This window comes from Papio anubis, chromosome 12, assembly GCF_008728515.1.
Source record: "Papio anubis isolate 15944 chromosome 12, Panubis1.0, whole genome shotgun sequence".
NCBI classification, from domain to species: Eukaryota; Metazoa; Chordata; class Mammalia; order Primates; family Cercopithecidae; genus Papio; species Papio anubis.
This window is the reverse complement of record NC_044987.1, coordinates 16,418,521-16,432,442: the sequence shown is the minus strand read 5'-3', so window position 1 is coordinate 16,432,442 and position 13,922 is coordinate 16,418,521. Positions and strand designations below refer to the sequence as shown.

Sequence of the window (13,922 nt, the reverse complement as noted above, 5' to 3'; positions counted from 1 at the left end):
AGACCTAATCAGACCTGGGGACTGATCCTTACAGGGGTAACTGCAAGTTCAATGCATGGCATCCCAAGGGTTCTAAACCCAGGCTTGCCGCACGAAACCTCAATATCCAACCGGTGTACTGCAGATGCAAAGGTAGCAGGAGGTCCCAGGCTACAGGAAGTACCTGAAGACAGGAAAGTGACTGTGTGGGGAACCCAGGTGGTGAATCCATTCAGGGCAGGAGCACAGTGCAGTCTCTATAGCTGAGGGCTGGAGGAGGCAGAGCTGGCAGGGACATCTGCCAAAACTGATTCTGCATACCTGGAGTCCTTGACAGAGAAGACAGGATCTTTCAACAAGCTCTTCTGAGTACTTAGTGTCTGGAACCTTTTGAAATGCAGTGTGAGGTGAATCCATTGAAGGGAATACAGTATGGTAAGAAATTGTGGTATGAGAAAGTCCAAGAATATAAACAAACACCTACACATTGGTATGTATCCCCAGTTCCTTCCCAGGCACTGGCCTTATGCCCAGCACCCGGAAACTCTCTTTGGAAGGTAGGCGTTCGTGTGAAGCAGATTTTACCTGGACCTAAATACTAACCCGGGGGAGGGAAGGAGAGAGAGCCTGGAGGAGGAGCTGTTGTAACATTTGTGGTGCCAGGGTCATGACCAAGGTCATCCATACCAGGAGGGCCCTGGCAATGATTCCAGTATTAAAGGTCCACCTTGCCAACTTCTCCAGAGAAGGTATGGGAATGAAAACGACCCAAACGCCTGTGAATGTGTCAGAGGTTCTTAAGCAGTTTGGATGTGTTATTTCACCCAGGCAGGTGACATTTCAGACACAAACAGACTGAGGCTCAGAGAAGGTAAAGGAACTTGTCCTGAGCACAGCTGGCAAGAAATAAAACTGGACCCCAACCCCCAATCAGTCAAAAATCGAAGCGCCCAAATCCCAAACTATTAAACATAATTTTTATTTCATCCAAGGCAAAGCTAAATACAATTCTACAATGCAAAACTTGTTGTAGAGGCCAGTCTGATTACATCCGTTCTGAGCTTGAACACAAGTGAGTTCTGGGTGTGTGTACATCCGCGCCTCCCAGAGGCACTCACACACCTGAGGCCTCCCAAGACCCATCGCTGCATCATTTTATCTATAGTTATATAGGAAAATTCACTATGGGTATTGTTGTCATCCAAGCCAGAGGAATAAACCATGCATAAGATAGTCAAAAGCACTGCATATCAGGTGGGAGGTGGGAGGGTAGGGACTCCAACCTGGGACAAAGTAAAGTAAAGCAAGCTATAGGATTTTCCCGAGAAGTCCCCGCTCCTGGAACTCCCTCCCTCCAGCCCTCTGATGGCAGCTGTCTGTAACAGTGAGACGAAGTCATGGAGTGATGGAATGTAGGAGCACGGCTGGTCTTCTCTATCTTTGATTCTTTCTCAGTCTCCAGATGCCTCAACAGGCACAGCTCAGGCCAAGAAAGACGGCTCCTGAAATGTCCAGCACCTCCCCATCACGCATCACCCCTTCCATGCACAGCCCACCCACTCCACAGTCACGTCACCATGCACCCATACTGCCTGCACACGCACACTCCACACAAGCACACCCCACCTCCTGCCATCTCACAAGCATGCTCTCACGCTCTCGCTCCACAGGAGCTCTGATCGGCCTGCCGTATATAGGCTGAGCCCCATCGGCTGCTCTCCCCAGGCCCCTCTAGCATCAGGGGTTTATTCGGGCTGCTTTCTGTTCAATTCCTACATGAGGAGAAGCCCAGAACCTGGAATGCTGATGTCATATTTTGTAGTTGATGAGGAGCTCGGAACTCTGTCTTTGGTCTCACTGGCATCACTCTCAGCGCAGCTGCATGCACCCAGGTCTCTCAAGATCGTGTTTGTAAGTGGCTCTCTCTAGCCCACAAGCCCTGGAAGCCACCATCAGAGATTTGCATGCACTGAGGGTCCACTTGGGGAAGACAGCTTTGCCCACATACATCCTAGTACAAATCCATGCCAGTGTTTCTCCATGGGTATAATGTTGATATTGGACAGGATGATTCTTTGTTGCGGGGACTAAGTTTAGCATTCTTAGTAGTGCCCCCAGGCATGGGGACAACCAAAAATGCTCCCCTACAATCTCAATCACCTCTATTGAAAACCATCAAACAAGAGCCATGGACAAGAAGCTTTAAGCATCAGAGTCAAGGTTTCTAATATTGCAAAGACTAAATAATTCCAAGGGGGTGGGATGGAAAGAAAGAGAGACAGAGAGAGAAAGAGAGAGAGAGAGAGAGAGTGTGTGTGTGTGTGTGTGTGTGTGTGTGTGTGTGTGGGTTGTAGAGATGGGACACAGAGATGAAGACAGGACAGACTTGGAACTATCCCTGCAATTAATACCTGGCTTCCCAGATCCCTTTCCAAGCCAAAAATAAGTTTTTAGACAAAACTCGCCAAGCCTCACAACAGTCCTGTGAGGTAGGTAAGTATTATTACACCCATTTATTTGGTAGATGGAAAGAGCTGAGCCCAGAGAAGCTGCATGATCCATCTAGAAATCAGCAGTAGACCAAGGGGAGGAAAGAGAGGATGGTGCCCTTCCTCTCCCTACTCTACGTGCCTTGGCTTTCTCTTAAGACGAGAAGAGGAGCTCCAAGGTGCTCCGCCTCTTCAAATGTCACCATTGAGAAGGAAGAAGAAAGCAGTTTTGCATGAAGGCAGCTATAAGAAGTTCTCTGAATGGCTGGTGGCTCTGGTCTGTCTGCTCCCAAAGCCAGGAAAATCTGAACCCCAGCCCGTGACAGGTTCTGGGTAGAGAAGAATGGGAGGCGCATAGGCAGATCAGACAGGGAACTGATGAGCCCAGCAGGTTGGCTAAGGGACACTGGCCACAGCCACGGGTACCCTGAAGGTGCTACTGGTCCTCAGTCTCCCCCTCCTCCACCCTCTCAAGGTTTGCAACTACTTTTTGACAGGGAGAGCTCTGAGGCAGATCCCAAACTCTCTGAAAAAGAGGGCTACTACTCTCTCATCCCTCCTAGGGGCCCAGAAGACAAGGCATCAAAAAATCAGTAAGGGAGAGAGGGACTGGAAGCAGTTGGGCAGAGAGGCCTGTTATCACTTTTCCCTACCATCCCTGGCCTCACCAGTTCTGCCCCACAGGGACTCACACACTGGGCTCCATCAGGAGATCCCACTCCCAACATCACTGCCTCCCGCTAGGGCAGGCTAGAAATGGCCGGTGTCTCCAAGATTCAGTCACTGGCCAATTCCAGCCTCATGGCCCCCTCTATGACCTTGGGGAGTGGAGGGCTGGCGAACCCTCACCAGCGCCACACCAGACTCTGCTGTTATGTCAGGACATACCAGCTGGAGAGGACGGGGGTAAGGGCTAGGACTCAGGACTAAGGCACAGTCTAGCCCCACACACAAGGGGTGTGCAAACCAGCTCTGGGAGAAACAAAGGAAAACTACAGGCATCCACTCCCTGCTCCTCCCCAACCCCAAGGTGGGAGGGGGTGGCCCAGCTGAGCAGGAAGCATCTGGGAAATCCAAGGACCCCCTCACCCAAAGGAAGAAAGTCCCTGAGGCGAAGGCAGGCCCTTGACCCAGGGCTGGGAAATGAACAACCCTGGGGGCAGGGCGTGATGGATGGCAAGGGAGGAGCGAGCCAGTGGGAGGTTGGAGGGTGCAGCCTCTGAAGTAGGAGGAGGAACAACAGGGGAGAGCTGAACTCGGGAGTGCCCAGAGTGGTGATGGTCCTGCCATGCCAGGGGAGGGATTGCCAGCATTGGCAGGGATGGGGCGGGCATCCCAGAAGCCCAGGACACTGGCTCGCTACCTCTGCGGCCCAATTCCCCAAGTAAAAATGCTAGGAAAGGCATAGGGAGCACTCCGGTGCTCCAGGAAGGCTCGAGGGGCCCCTTCCTCAGCCCCTCAGTAGCCCAGAGAGCAGAGGAGCAGGCTAGGTGGCCAGAACCTCTCAAGATAAGGCGGCCAGCCCTGATTGGGAGGGCTTAAAAACTCTGAGCAGGGGAGGGAATAGGCAGACAGGGTCCCGGGGCAGGGGAAAGGAAGTTCCCTACTTGGGGGACTGTAGGGGATCTGGCATCCTATGAAGCCGAGGCAGCTTCTCACTGTGGGCCTGCCCCCATCAACTCCTACCCCAGGTCTTTTCCAGAGTCCTCCAGCTCATTCCCACCTCCAAAGGAAGCCACCTCTTCCTACACCCCATCTCCAGGGCCCAGCTCTTAGGACAGCCCTCACGGATCCTCCCAGTCCCCTGTGAAGAGAAGCCTGGAGGAAAACCAACGCCCTGTTTGTGCAGGGTGGGGAGACCGAAGGAGACCCCATCTGCCCAGGTGTCAGGGGACCAGCCCCTCAACACCACCCTAGCCTCTCGTTTCTTTCTCCTGAATCTTCCGCAGACCCCCTCCCCTGGCCATCCCTTGTCCCTGGGGAGCCCTGACTGGGAAGGGGATGGGCAGGCTGGGCAGGACTCCGGTTTCTTGTGCCCGGAAAGACTACAGTTTGAGCCAAGCAGCAGATGTCTCAGGCACATGGGTTCTACGGACGGGGCTCAAGCATTAGTTTCGTCATCAGAAAGGGGGCTCCCTGTAGCTGCTTAGCCCGAAGCAGGGCTCACACTTTCGAAGGTGGTTTCTCCTCCGCCTTGGAGCCAGGCAAGCCGTTCTCCGTGTTGTCATTCCCTGAGGAGCTCACGAGACACTCCTTCCTAGAGAGAGAGAGAGAGGGGACAGTGGTGAGGAGAGGAGCAAGAGTAGGGGGAGAACTGTGGCGAGAGCCGTGGGCCCTGCACCCAGCCCTATGCCTCTCCCTGGCCTTCTGCAGAGCTAAGGTAGCCAGAGGCCATGTCACCTAACCTCTCTGTACCTCAGTTCTCTCATTTGTGAAATAGATGTAGGGATGACACCTTCTGCATGGGGTTGCTGGAAGCAGAAATTAGTACTTAGAACAGTGTCTGGCATGTAGAAAGTTCTCAACTGGCCAGGAGCAGTGGCTCATGCCTGTAATCCCAACACTTTGGGAGGCCAAGGCAGGCGGATTACTTGAGGTCAGGAGTTCGAGACCAGCCTGGCCAACATGGCAAAACCCCATCTCTACTAAAAATACAAAAATTAGCCAGGCGTGATAGCACGTGCCTATAGTCCCAGCTACTAGGGAGGCTGAGGCAGGAGAATCACTTAAACCTGGGAGGCGGAGGTTGCAGTGAGCTGAGATCGTGCCACTGCACTTCAGCCTGGGCAACAGAGTGAGACTGTCTCAAAAAGAGAAAAAAAGAAAGTTCTCAATAAAGCTTAGCTGTCACCTAGTTGTCTCAACATGGCAGAAAGCAAAGGGCACCAGGTGCTGTTCCCAGGGGTCCATTCCCAGGCTGTGCCACAGCAGGGGGAGGGGTCCAGGCCAGCAAGAAGTATGGTGAGGACGGAGTCCCTCTCCCCAGGCCCCCCACGCCTTCCTCCCTGAGCTCTCTGTGACCAGCGGTATTAAGAGAAGAACAGAGTCCATGGAAGGGGCAGAGCAGGCAATGGGTTTGGCTTCAAGCCAGGTCTGGGCAGAGTTTGGTGGGATGGAGCAGAAGACAGCAGGAAGGAGAGATGGTCAGATGGGAAGACACCTCCCGGGAGCCGTTCCACCCTGACTGCCCTGAGCTGGACATGCTCCGACTTCAGTGTGTCCCTCCTCCACAGCAGTGCCCAGGACTTCAGGCACGCACATCCAGCTTAGCATGTCTTGTTTTTAATAAACTCACTGTGGGCTGGGTGCAGTGGCTTAACCCTGTAATCCCAGCACTTTGGGAGGCCAAGACGGGCGGATCACTGGGTCAGGAGATTGAGACTATCCTGGCTAACACGATGAAACCCTGTCTCTACTAAAAAATACAAAAAACTAGCCAGGCGAGGTGACGGGCTCCTATAGCCCCAGCTACTCGGGAGGCTGAGGCAGGAGAATGGTGTGAATCCAGGTGGCGGAGCTTGCAGTGAGCTGAGATCCGGCCACTGCACTCCAGCCTGGGGGACAGAGCGAGACTCCGTCTCCAAAAAAAAAAAAAAAACACAACTCACTGTGACTCTGAAGGAACAATGTTGTCTTTTCTAGGTGCTTGTAAACCATATATTGACAAATACGTTCTCCATCCATCGATAGTAAGACTGGTTATTAAAAACAGAACCTAGTCAAGCTCCACACTTCTGGCCCCTCACAAGATCACCAAAACCCTCACAGCCTCTGGCCACAAGGCAGGCAGACAACCCTGGAGCTCTTCATCAACAACCCAGTTCTGGGGTCCTCCCCTGGTCCACAGCCCCAGTGTTGCTACCTGTACATCCCCTTCCTACCTCCAACTTCCACCCCCTCTTTCCAGAGTAAGTTCTGCCCTTTCCAGAGGAATTCCCTCTTCTCAGCAGAGCAGAATGTTTCAGCAAACAGGAGCAGGGTAGAGCATTTCTCCCTTCTCTGGATCTCGTGGTTACCATCACACTCTCTGTTCCAATGGGAAGCCATCTCGTCGCATCTGTCTTGCTCAGGACACAACTTTCAAATGCCTTTTCCCTGCTCTAGTTTTGCAAGGTTCACCACATGCTGCTCTGGAGCCTGTCTGATACTGTTCCAAAAACTCTAGGCTTGAGGGTTGCACCCTCCGTACCTCCCCATCTTCCCTCCCCTTCCCCTTATAGATGTCTATTTTTATACCTGAACTTTTCCTAGGGCTCCCTGGGAGGCCATAGCTGCCATTTCAAACTTTTAAAAAATCACCCCCTACTGAAGTTTCAGAATTTCCTAATAGAAGAATTTCGCTCCCATCTCCCTAGAAGGGTCTTCCCATTTTAGAGTCTCTGTACATGGAATCTTATATTTTCTCTGATTTTTTCAAAGGCTCCCTGAGTCCTTTGGTAAGGCTCTCAGTTGGGTGGTACAAATGGAAAGAGAGGCTAATGGGACGGGAAGGAAGACAGTGGGATGAGGAAGAGTAGGTGGCTGGCGTTTGTGTATTCAATGAATTGAACGTATTCAATAAATACACATTGGGAGGATGGGGAAGAAAGAAAGCGAGGAGGGGGGCTGAGAGATGGGGTGGGGGTGGCAGGGATAGAACAGAGAGCGGTAGGAATGGGAATGGGGGGAATGAGGAGGCAGGTGGAAGGCTGAAAGCTGATGGGGGTAGATGAGAGGGTGGTGGGCTGCTGGGAGGACAGGAGTGTGCTCCAGGTCAACTCACTTCTTCTCCCGAGTCTTCTTCAGGATGAAGATGATGAATTTCTTGATCAGCAGGATGAGAATGAGGAGCCCGATGACCCCGCCCACGACAGCCAGAATTATGAGTGTCACTGTGTTGTCCACTTCTTCCACTGTGTGGCCCGAGTAGGGAGGAAAGGGAAGGCACAAAGGGAGCAAGGGTTACCTGGAGTCGAGCACCGTGGCAGTACAAGGGCCATGTAGACTCCACCCCCTGGCATCTGGGGCACATCCACTTCCAGACCCCCAGCCCTCCCCAGGCCTGCAGCAGGAAGCTGGAGAGGCAGAGCATGGCATCCATCAGGCTAGGGCACACACAAGGGGCCCTCTCCCCCACCCCACACATGCCCTCCCACAGATGTGCTCACACAAGTTCGGGAACAAATCAGAATTGGAGCCCATAACACTCAAGTTTGAGTGGTAACTTGATCCCGAAATTACCAGAAGAAAATTCCATTGCCTCTTTCTAGACCTCCTTTACTCACCCACAAAAAATTAAGAACCTCCCTATGATACCTCTTAGATGGTGAGAAGCGTTTGGAGTCAGATAGTCTGAATTTCAAGTACGGGATTTAACTGTCACTAACTAGCTGGTGATGTTGGGCAGGTCATTGAACCCCCCTAGCCTCGTTTTCTTCATCTGAAAACTGAACTCCTGACTGATTCCCGAACCTGCTCCACCCAGTCTTCCTCCTCTCCACCAAACGAGACCAGACCAGAACAAACCAGATCAAACGAGACCAGATAAGACTAGACCAAACGACACAAGACCAGACCAGACAAGACCAAACGAGCCAAACCAGACCAGACGAGACCAGATCAGACTAGACCAAACCAGACTAGACCAAACCAGACTAGACCAAACCAGACCAAACCAGACCAGACCGGACCAAACCGGACCAAACCGGAGCAGACCGGATCAAACCGGATGAGACCAGACCAAACAGATCATATTCTGATCAGACCGATTCAAACCGATTAGGATTCAACCGGATCAGATCGATTCAACCGACCGACCGGATCAAATCGATCAGACCAGATCAGACCGATCGAACGGATAGAACCGATCAGACTGGACTAGATCGATCAGACCGATCGAATCGATCAACCGGAACTGACTAGGATCAACCGATTCGATCAAACCGGATCAAACCGATAGAATCCGGATCAAAACCGATAACGACGAAACCGATCAACTGGTTTCAAACCACCAGATCGAGGAAACCGGATCAAACCCGGATGGAATCGATCGTCCGGTTCAAACCGTCAAACCGGATCGTTCGCTCAAACCGGGATGGAATCGTACAAAACCGGTTCAAACCGGATGGACCGATCAAACCGATGGACGATCAAACCGGATGTAACCGACAAACCGAAGTGTCAGACAAACCGGATCGAACTGGTCAAAATGCTCCACCGATCAGACCAGATCAAACTGGATGGAACCGGACAAACCCCACGAAACCGGTTCAACCGATGAAACGAGATCAAACCTAATAACCGCTGGCACCGAATGAACGATCCAAATGGATAGAACTGGGTCAAACCAAATCTTACCTGGATCGATCGACAAACGATCAAAACGGTGGTTCAAACTGATGGAACCGTCTAAAATCGCAGATCAAACCGTTCAAACCGCGATGGAACCTGGTTCAAACCGAAGGAACCGGTCAAACCGTTCAAACCGGATGAACCGGATCAAAACCGATAGAACTGGTCAAACCAGTTCAGACCAGACTAATCGATGGAACGGATCAAACTGGGTGGGACTGGATCAACCAGATGAACCGGGTACAAACTGTCGAATCGGTCCCATCCGGTTCAAAACCGATTAAAATCCGATGACCGATGGACCGTACAAACCGGCTCGAACAGCTTCAGAACGGTTCAAACCGGATCAAACCGGATGGGACCGGATCAAACCGATCAAACCGGTTCAAACCGGATGGAACTGGTTGAAAAAATCGATCAAACCGAGGAACCGATCAAACCGATCAAACCGATGAAACCGATCAACCGGGATCAAAACCAGATGGAACCGATCAAACCGATTGAACCGTTCAAAACCGTTCAAAACGGATGAACTGGTTGAAACCGGACAAAACCGATGGAACCGATCAAACCGATGGAACCGATCAAACCGGATCAAACCGGGTTCAAACAGGATGGAACTGGTTGTAAACCGATCAAACCGGTTCAAACAGGATCAAACCGGTTCAAACAGGATGGAACCGGTTCAAACCGTTCAAATGGATGGAACCGTTCAACCGTTCAAACAGGGACGGAATCGGCTGGAAACCGATCAACCGATCAACCGGTTCAAACAGGATCAAACGGTCAAACAGGATGGAACCGGTTTAAACAGGATCAAACCAGATGGAACCGTTCAATCGATCAAACCGTCTAAACCGATGGAACTGGTTGAAACCGATCAAACCGATGGAACCGATCAACCGGATCAAACCGTTCACCGGATCAAACCACCAAATCGATCAAACCGGGTTCAAACCGATGGAACTGGTTGAAACGTGATCATCGATGGAACTGGTTCAAACCGGATCAAACCGCCTCAAACCGATGGAATTAGGTTGAAACGGATCAAACCAGATCAAACCGATGGAACTGGTTGAAACTGATCAGTAACCGGCTCAACCGGATGGAACTGTTCAAACCGATCAAACCGATGGAACTGCTGAAACGGGATCAGATGGAACCGCTAACCGGCTCAAACCGTTCAAACCGATCAAACCGATCAAACCAGATGGAACTGTTCAAACCGCTCAAACCGGATCATCAAACCGATCAAACCGATGGAATTGGTTGAAACCGATCGTTCCGATGAACCGATCAGAACCGCCAAACCGGATCAAACTCGCTGAAACCGGATCAATCCGGTGATCCGGATCAAACCGATGGAACCGTTCAAACCGGATCAACCGATGGAACCGGATCAGAACCGTTACAACCGATCAAACCGGGTTGAAACCGATCAATCCGATGAAATCCAGTTCAAACCGATGGAACCGCTCCAACCGATCAAACTGGTTGAAACCGATCAAACTGATGGAACTATTCAAATCGATGGAACCGTTCAACCGATCAAACTGGTTGAACCGATCAAACCGATCAAACTGGTTGAAACCGATCAAACCGGAACCACCAAACCGGATGGAACCGTTCAAACCGACTAAAACTGGTTGAAACCGATCAAACCGATCAAACTGGTTGGAAACCGATCAAACCGATCAAACCGCTCAACCGATCAACTGGTTGAACCGGATCAAACCGACAAATCGGATCAAACCCGGATCAAACTGGTTGAAACCGGATCAAACAGGATGGAACCAGTTCAAACCGGATCAAACTGGTTGAAACCGGATCAAACCGGATCAAACTGGTTGAAACCGATCAAACAGGATGGAACCAGTTCAAACCGATCCGGTTGAACCGATCAACCGATGGAATCGATCAAAACCGATCAAACTGGTTGAAACCGGATCAAACTGGTTGAAACCGGATCAAACCGGATCAAACTGGTTGAAACCGGATCAAACAGGATGGAACCAGTTCAAACCGGATCAAACTGGTTGAAACCGGAACAACCGATGGAACCGATCAAACCGATCAAACTGGTTGAAACTGATCAAAACCGGATGGAACCGATCAACCGAATCAAACTGGTTGAAACCGGATCAAACCGGATGGAACCGGATCAAACCGAATCAAACTGGTCAAACCGGATGAAACCAGTTCAAACCGGATGAAACTGGTTGAAACCGGATCAAACCGGTTGAAACCGGATCAAACAGGATGGAACCAGTTCAAACCGATCAACTGGCTGAAACCGGATCAAACCGATCAAACTGGTTGAACCGATCAAACAGGATGAACCAGTTCAAACCGATCAAACCGATGGCACCGGATCAAACTGATCAAACTGGTTATTGGTTGAAACCGATCAAACTGGTTGAAACCGGATCAAATCAATCAAATCCGGTTGAAACCGGATCAAACAGGATGTAAACCAGTTCAACCGATCAAACTGGTTGGAAACCGGATCAAACCGATGGAACCGATCAAACCGATCAAACTGGCTGAAACCAGATCAAACCGATGGAACCGATCAAACCGAACCAAACTGTCAACCGGATGAAACCAGTTCAAACCGATGAAACTGGCTGGTTCCGATCGTCGCTGAACCGGATCAACCGATGGAACCGGATCAAACTGGTTGAAACCGGATGGAAGCAGTTCAATTCGAAAACCGATCGCAAACCGGATGGAACCAGTTCAAACCAGATGGAACCAGTTCAAACCGGATCAAACTGGTTGAAACCGGATCAAACCGGACAAACCGGATCAAACTGGTTGAAACCGGATCAAACCGGATCAAAACCGGATCAAACTGGCTGAAACCGATCAAACCGGATGGAACAGTTCAAAAACCGATCAAACTGGTTGAAACCGATCAAACCGGATCAAACTGTTGAAACCGATCAAACCGATGAAACTGCCCAACCGATCAAACCAGATCAAACTGATTGAAACCGATCAAATACAGTCCGATCAAACCGATGGAACCAGTTCAAACCGATCAACCGGATGGAACCGGTTCAACCGATGATCCGGCTGAAACCGATCAAACCGGATCAAACCGGATGGAAGCAGTTCAATTGAAAACCGGATCAAACCGGATGGAACCAGTTCAAACCAGATGGAACCAGTTCAAACCGGATCAAACTGGTTGAAACCGGATCAAACCGGATCAAACTGGTTGAAACCGGATCAAACCGATCAAACCGATCAAACCGATGGAACTAGTTCAACCGATCAAATCAGATGGAACCGGTTGAAATCGATCAAACCGATGGATCAAACCGGATGGAACCAGTTCAAACTGGACGAAACTGATGGAATCAAGTTGAAACCGATCGATGTTTTCAAACCGATCAACTGGTTGGAACCGATCAACCGATGGAACCAGTTCAACCGATCAACTGGTTGGAACCGATCAAACCGATCAAAACTGGTTGAAACCGATCGAACCGATGGAACCAGTTCAAACCGGATGAAACTGAAGAAACTGATCATTAATCGATCAACCGGTTGAAACCGATCGAACCGATGGAACCAGTTCAAACCGATCAAACTGGTTGAACCGATCATTAATCGATCAAACCGGTTGAAACCGATCGAACCGATGGAATCCAGTTCAACCGATCAAACTGGTTGAAACCGATCAAACCGATCGTAATGATGGTACCAGTTCAAACCGATGAACTGAAGGAAACCGATCGAATCGGGATGGAACCAGTTCAAACCGGATGAAATCCGGTTGAAACCGATCGGGAATCGATGGAACGTTCAAATCGATGAAACTGGTTGAAACCAGATTACCGGATCAAACCGTTCAAACCGATGAACTGGTTGAAACTGATCGACCGATGAACCAGTTCAAACCGGATGAAACTGGTTGAAACCGATCATTAATCGATCAAACCGGAAACCGATCGAACCGATGGAACCAGTTCAAATCGATCAAACTGGTTGAAACCGCATCATTAATCGATCAAACCGTTGAAACCGGATCGAATCGATGGACTGGTTGAAACTGTGACACACCGATCAACCGGCTGAAACCGATCAAACCGATGGAACCAGTTCAAAACCAGTTCAAACCGGATCAAACCGATCGAACCAGTTCAAACCGATCAAACCGATCAACGGATGGAACCAGTTCAAACCGGATCAAACCGATCAAATCCGGCTGAAAACCGATCGAACCGATGGAACCAGTTCACCGATCGAACCGGATGGAACCAGTTCAAACCGGATCAAACTGGTTGAAACCGGATCAAACCGGATCAAACTGGTTGAAACCGGATCGAACCAGATGGAACCAGTTCAAACCGGATCAAACTGGTTGAAATGATCAACCGATCACCGATGGAACCAGTTCAAACCGATGAAACTGGTTGAAAACCGGATCAACCGATGAAACTGGCTGAACCGATCAAACCGATGAAACCGAAGCTGAAACCGAACCAGTTCAAACGGATCAAACCGGATCAACCGATGAAACCGCTGAAAGATCAACCGGATGATGAAAATCTGGTTGAAACCGGATCAAACCGGATGAAACTGCTGAAACCGATCAACCGATGAAACCGTTGAAACCGAACCAGTTCAACCGATCAAACCGATCAAATCGATGGAACCAGTTCAAACCGGATCAAACCCGATCAACTGGTTGAACCGATCGGACCGATGTCCAGTTCAAACCGATCGAACCGGATGGAACCAGTTCAAACCGGATCAAACTGGTTGAAACCGGATCGAACCGGATGGAACCAGTTCAAACCGGATGAAACTGGTTGAAATGATCACACCGATCAAAACCAAGAAACCGATCGGTCCGGATGGAACCAGTTCAAACCGGATCAAACTGGTTGAAACCGGATCGAACCGGATGGAACCAGTTCAAACCGGATGAAACTGGTTGAAACCGGATCACACCGGATCAAACCGGTTGAAACCGGATCGAACCGGATGGAACCAGTTCAAACCGATGAACCGCTGAAACCGATCAAACTGATCAACCGATGGAACCAGTTCAAACCGGATGAAACTGGTTGAAACCGATCAACCGGAGCAATACGTAACCGAACAGCTTAA

At 50.3% G+C, this 13,922-nt stretch overlaps 1 protein-coding gene across 2 annotated transcripts in view; it reads right to left on the bottom strand.

Moving 5' to 3' along the window:
- Positions 1–932: 932 nt before the first annotated feature.
- Positions 933–13,922, bottom strand: part of SCN4B (sodium voltage-gated channel beta subunit 4) — a 30,504-nt gene continuing 17,514 nt past the window's right edge. For both annotated transcript variants that reach the window (XM_003910791.5, XM_009187381.4), the window contains exons 4-5: positions 7,231–7,360; positions 933–4,725 (exon numbers count right to left, since the gene is read on the bottom strand). In XM_003910791.5, coding sequence (XP_003910840.3) covers positions 4,632–4,725; positions 7,231–7,360 — 224 coding nt within the window. In that variant the 3' untranslated portion in view covers positions 933–4,631. The remainder of the gene's footprint in view (positions 4,726–7,230; positions 7,361–13,922) is intronic.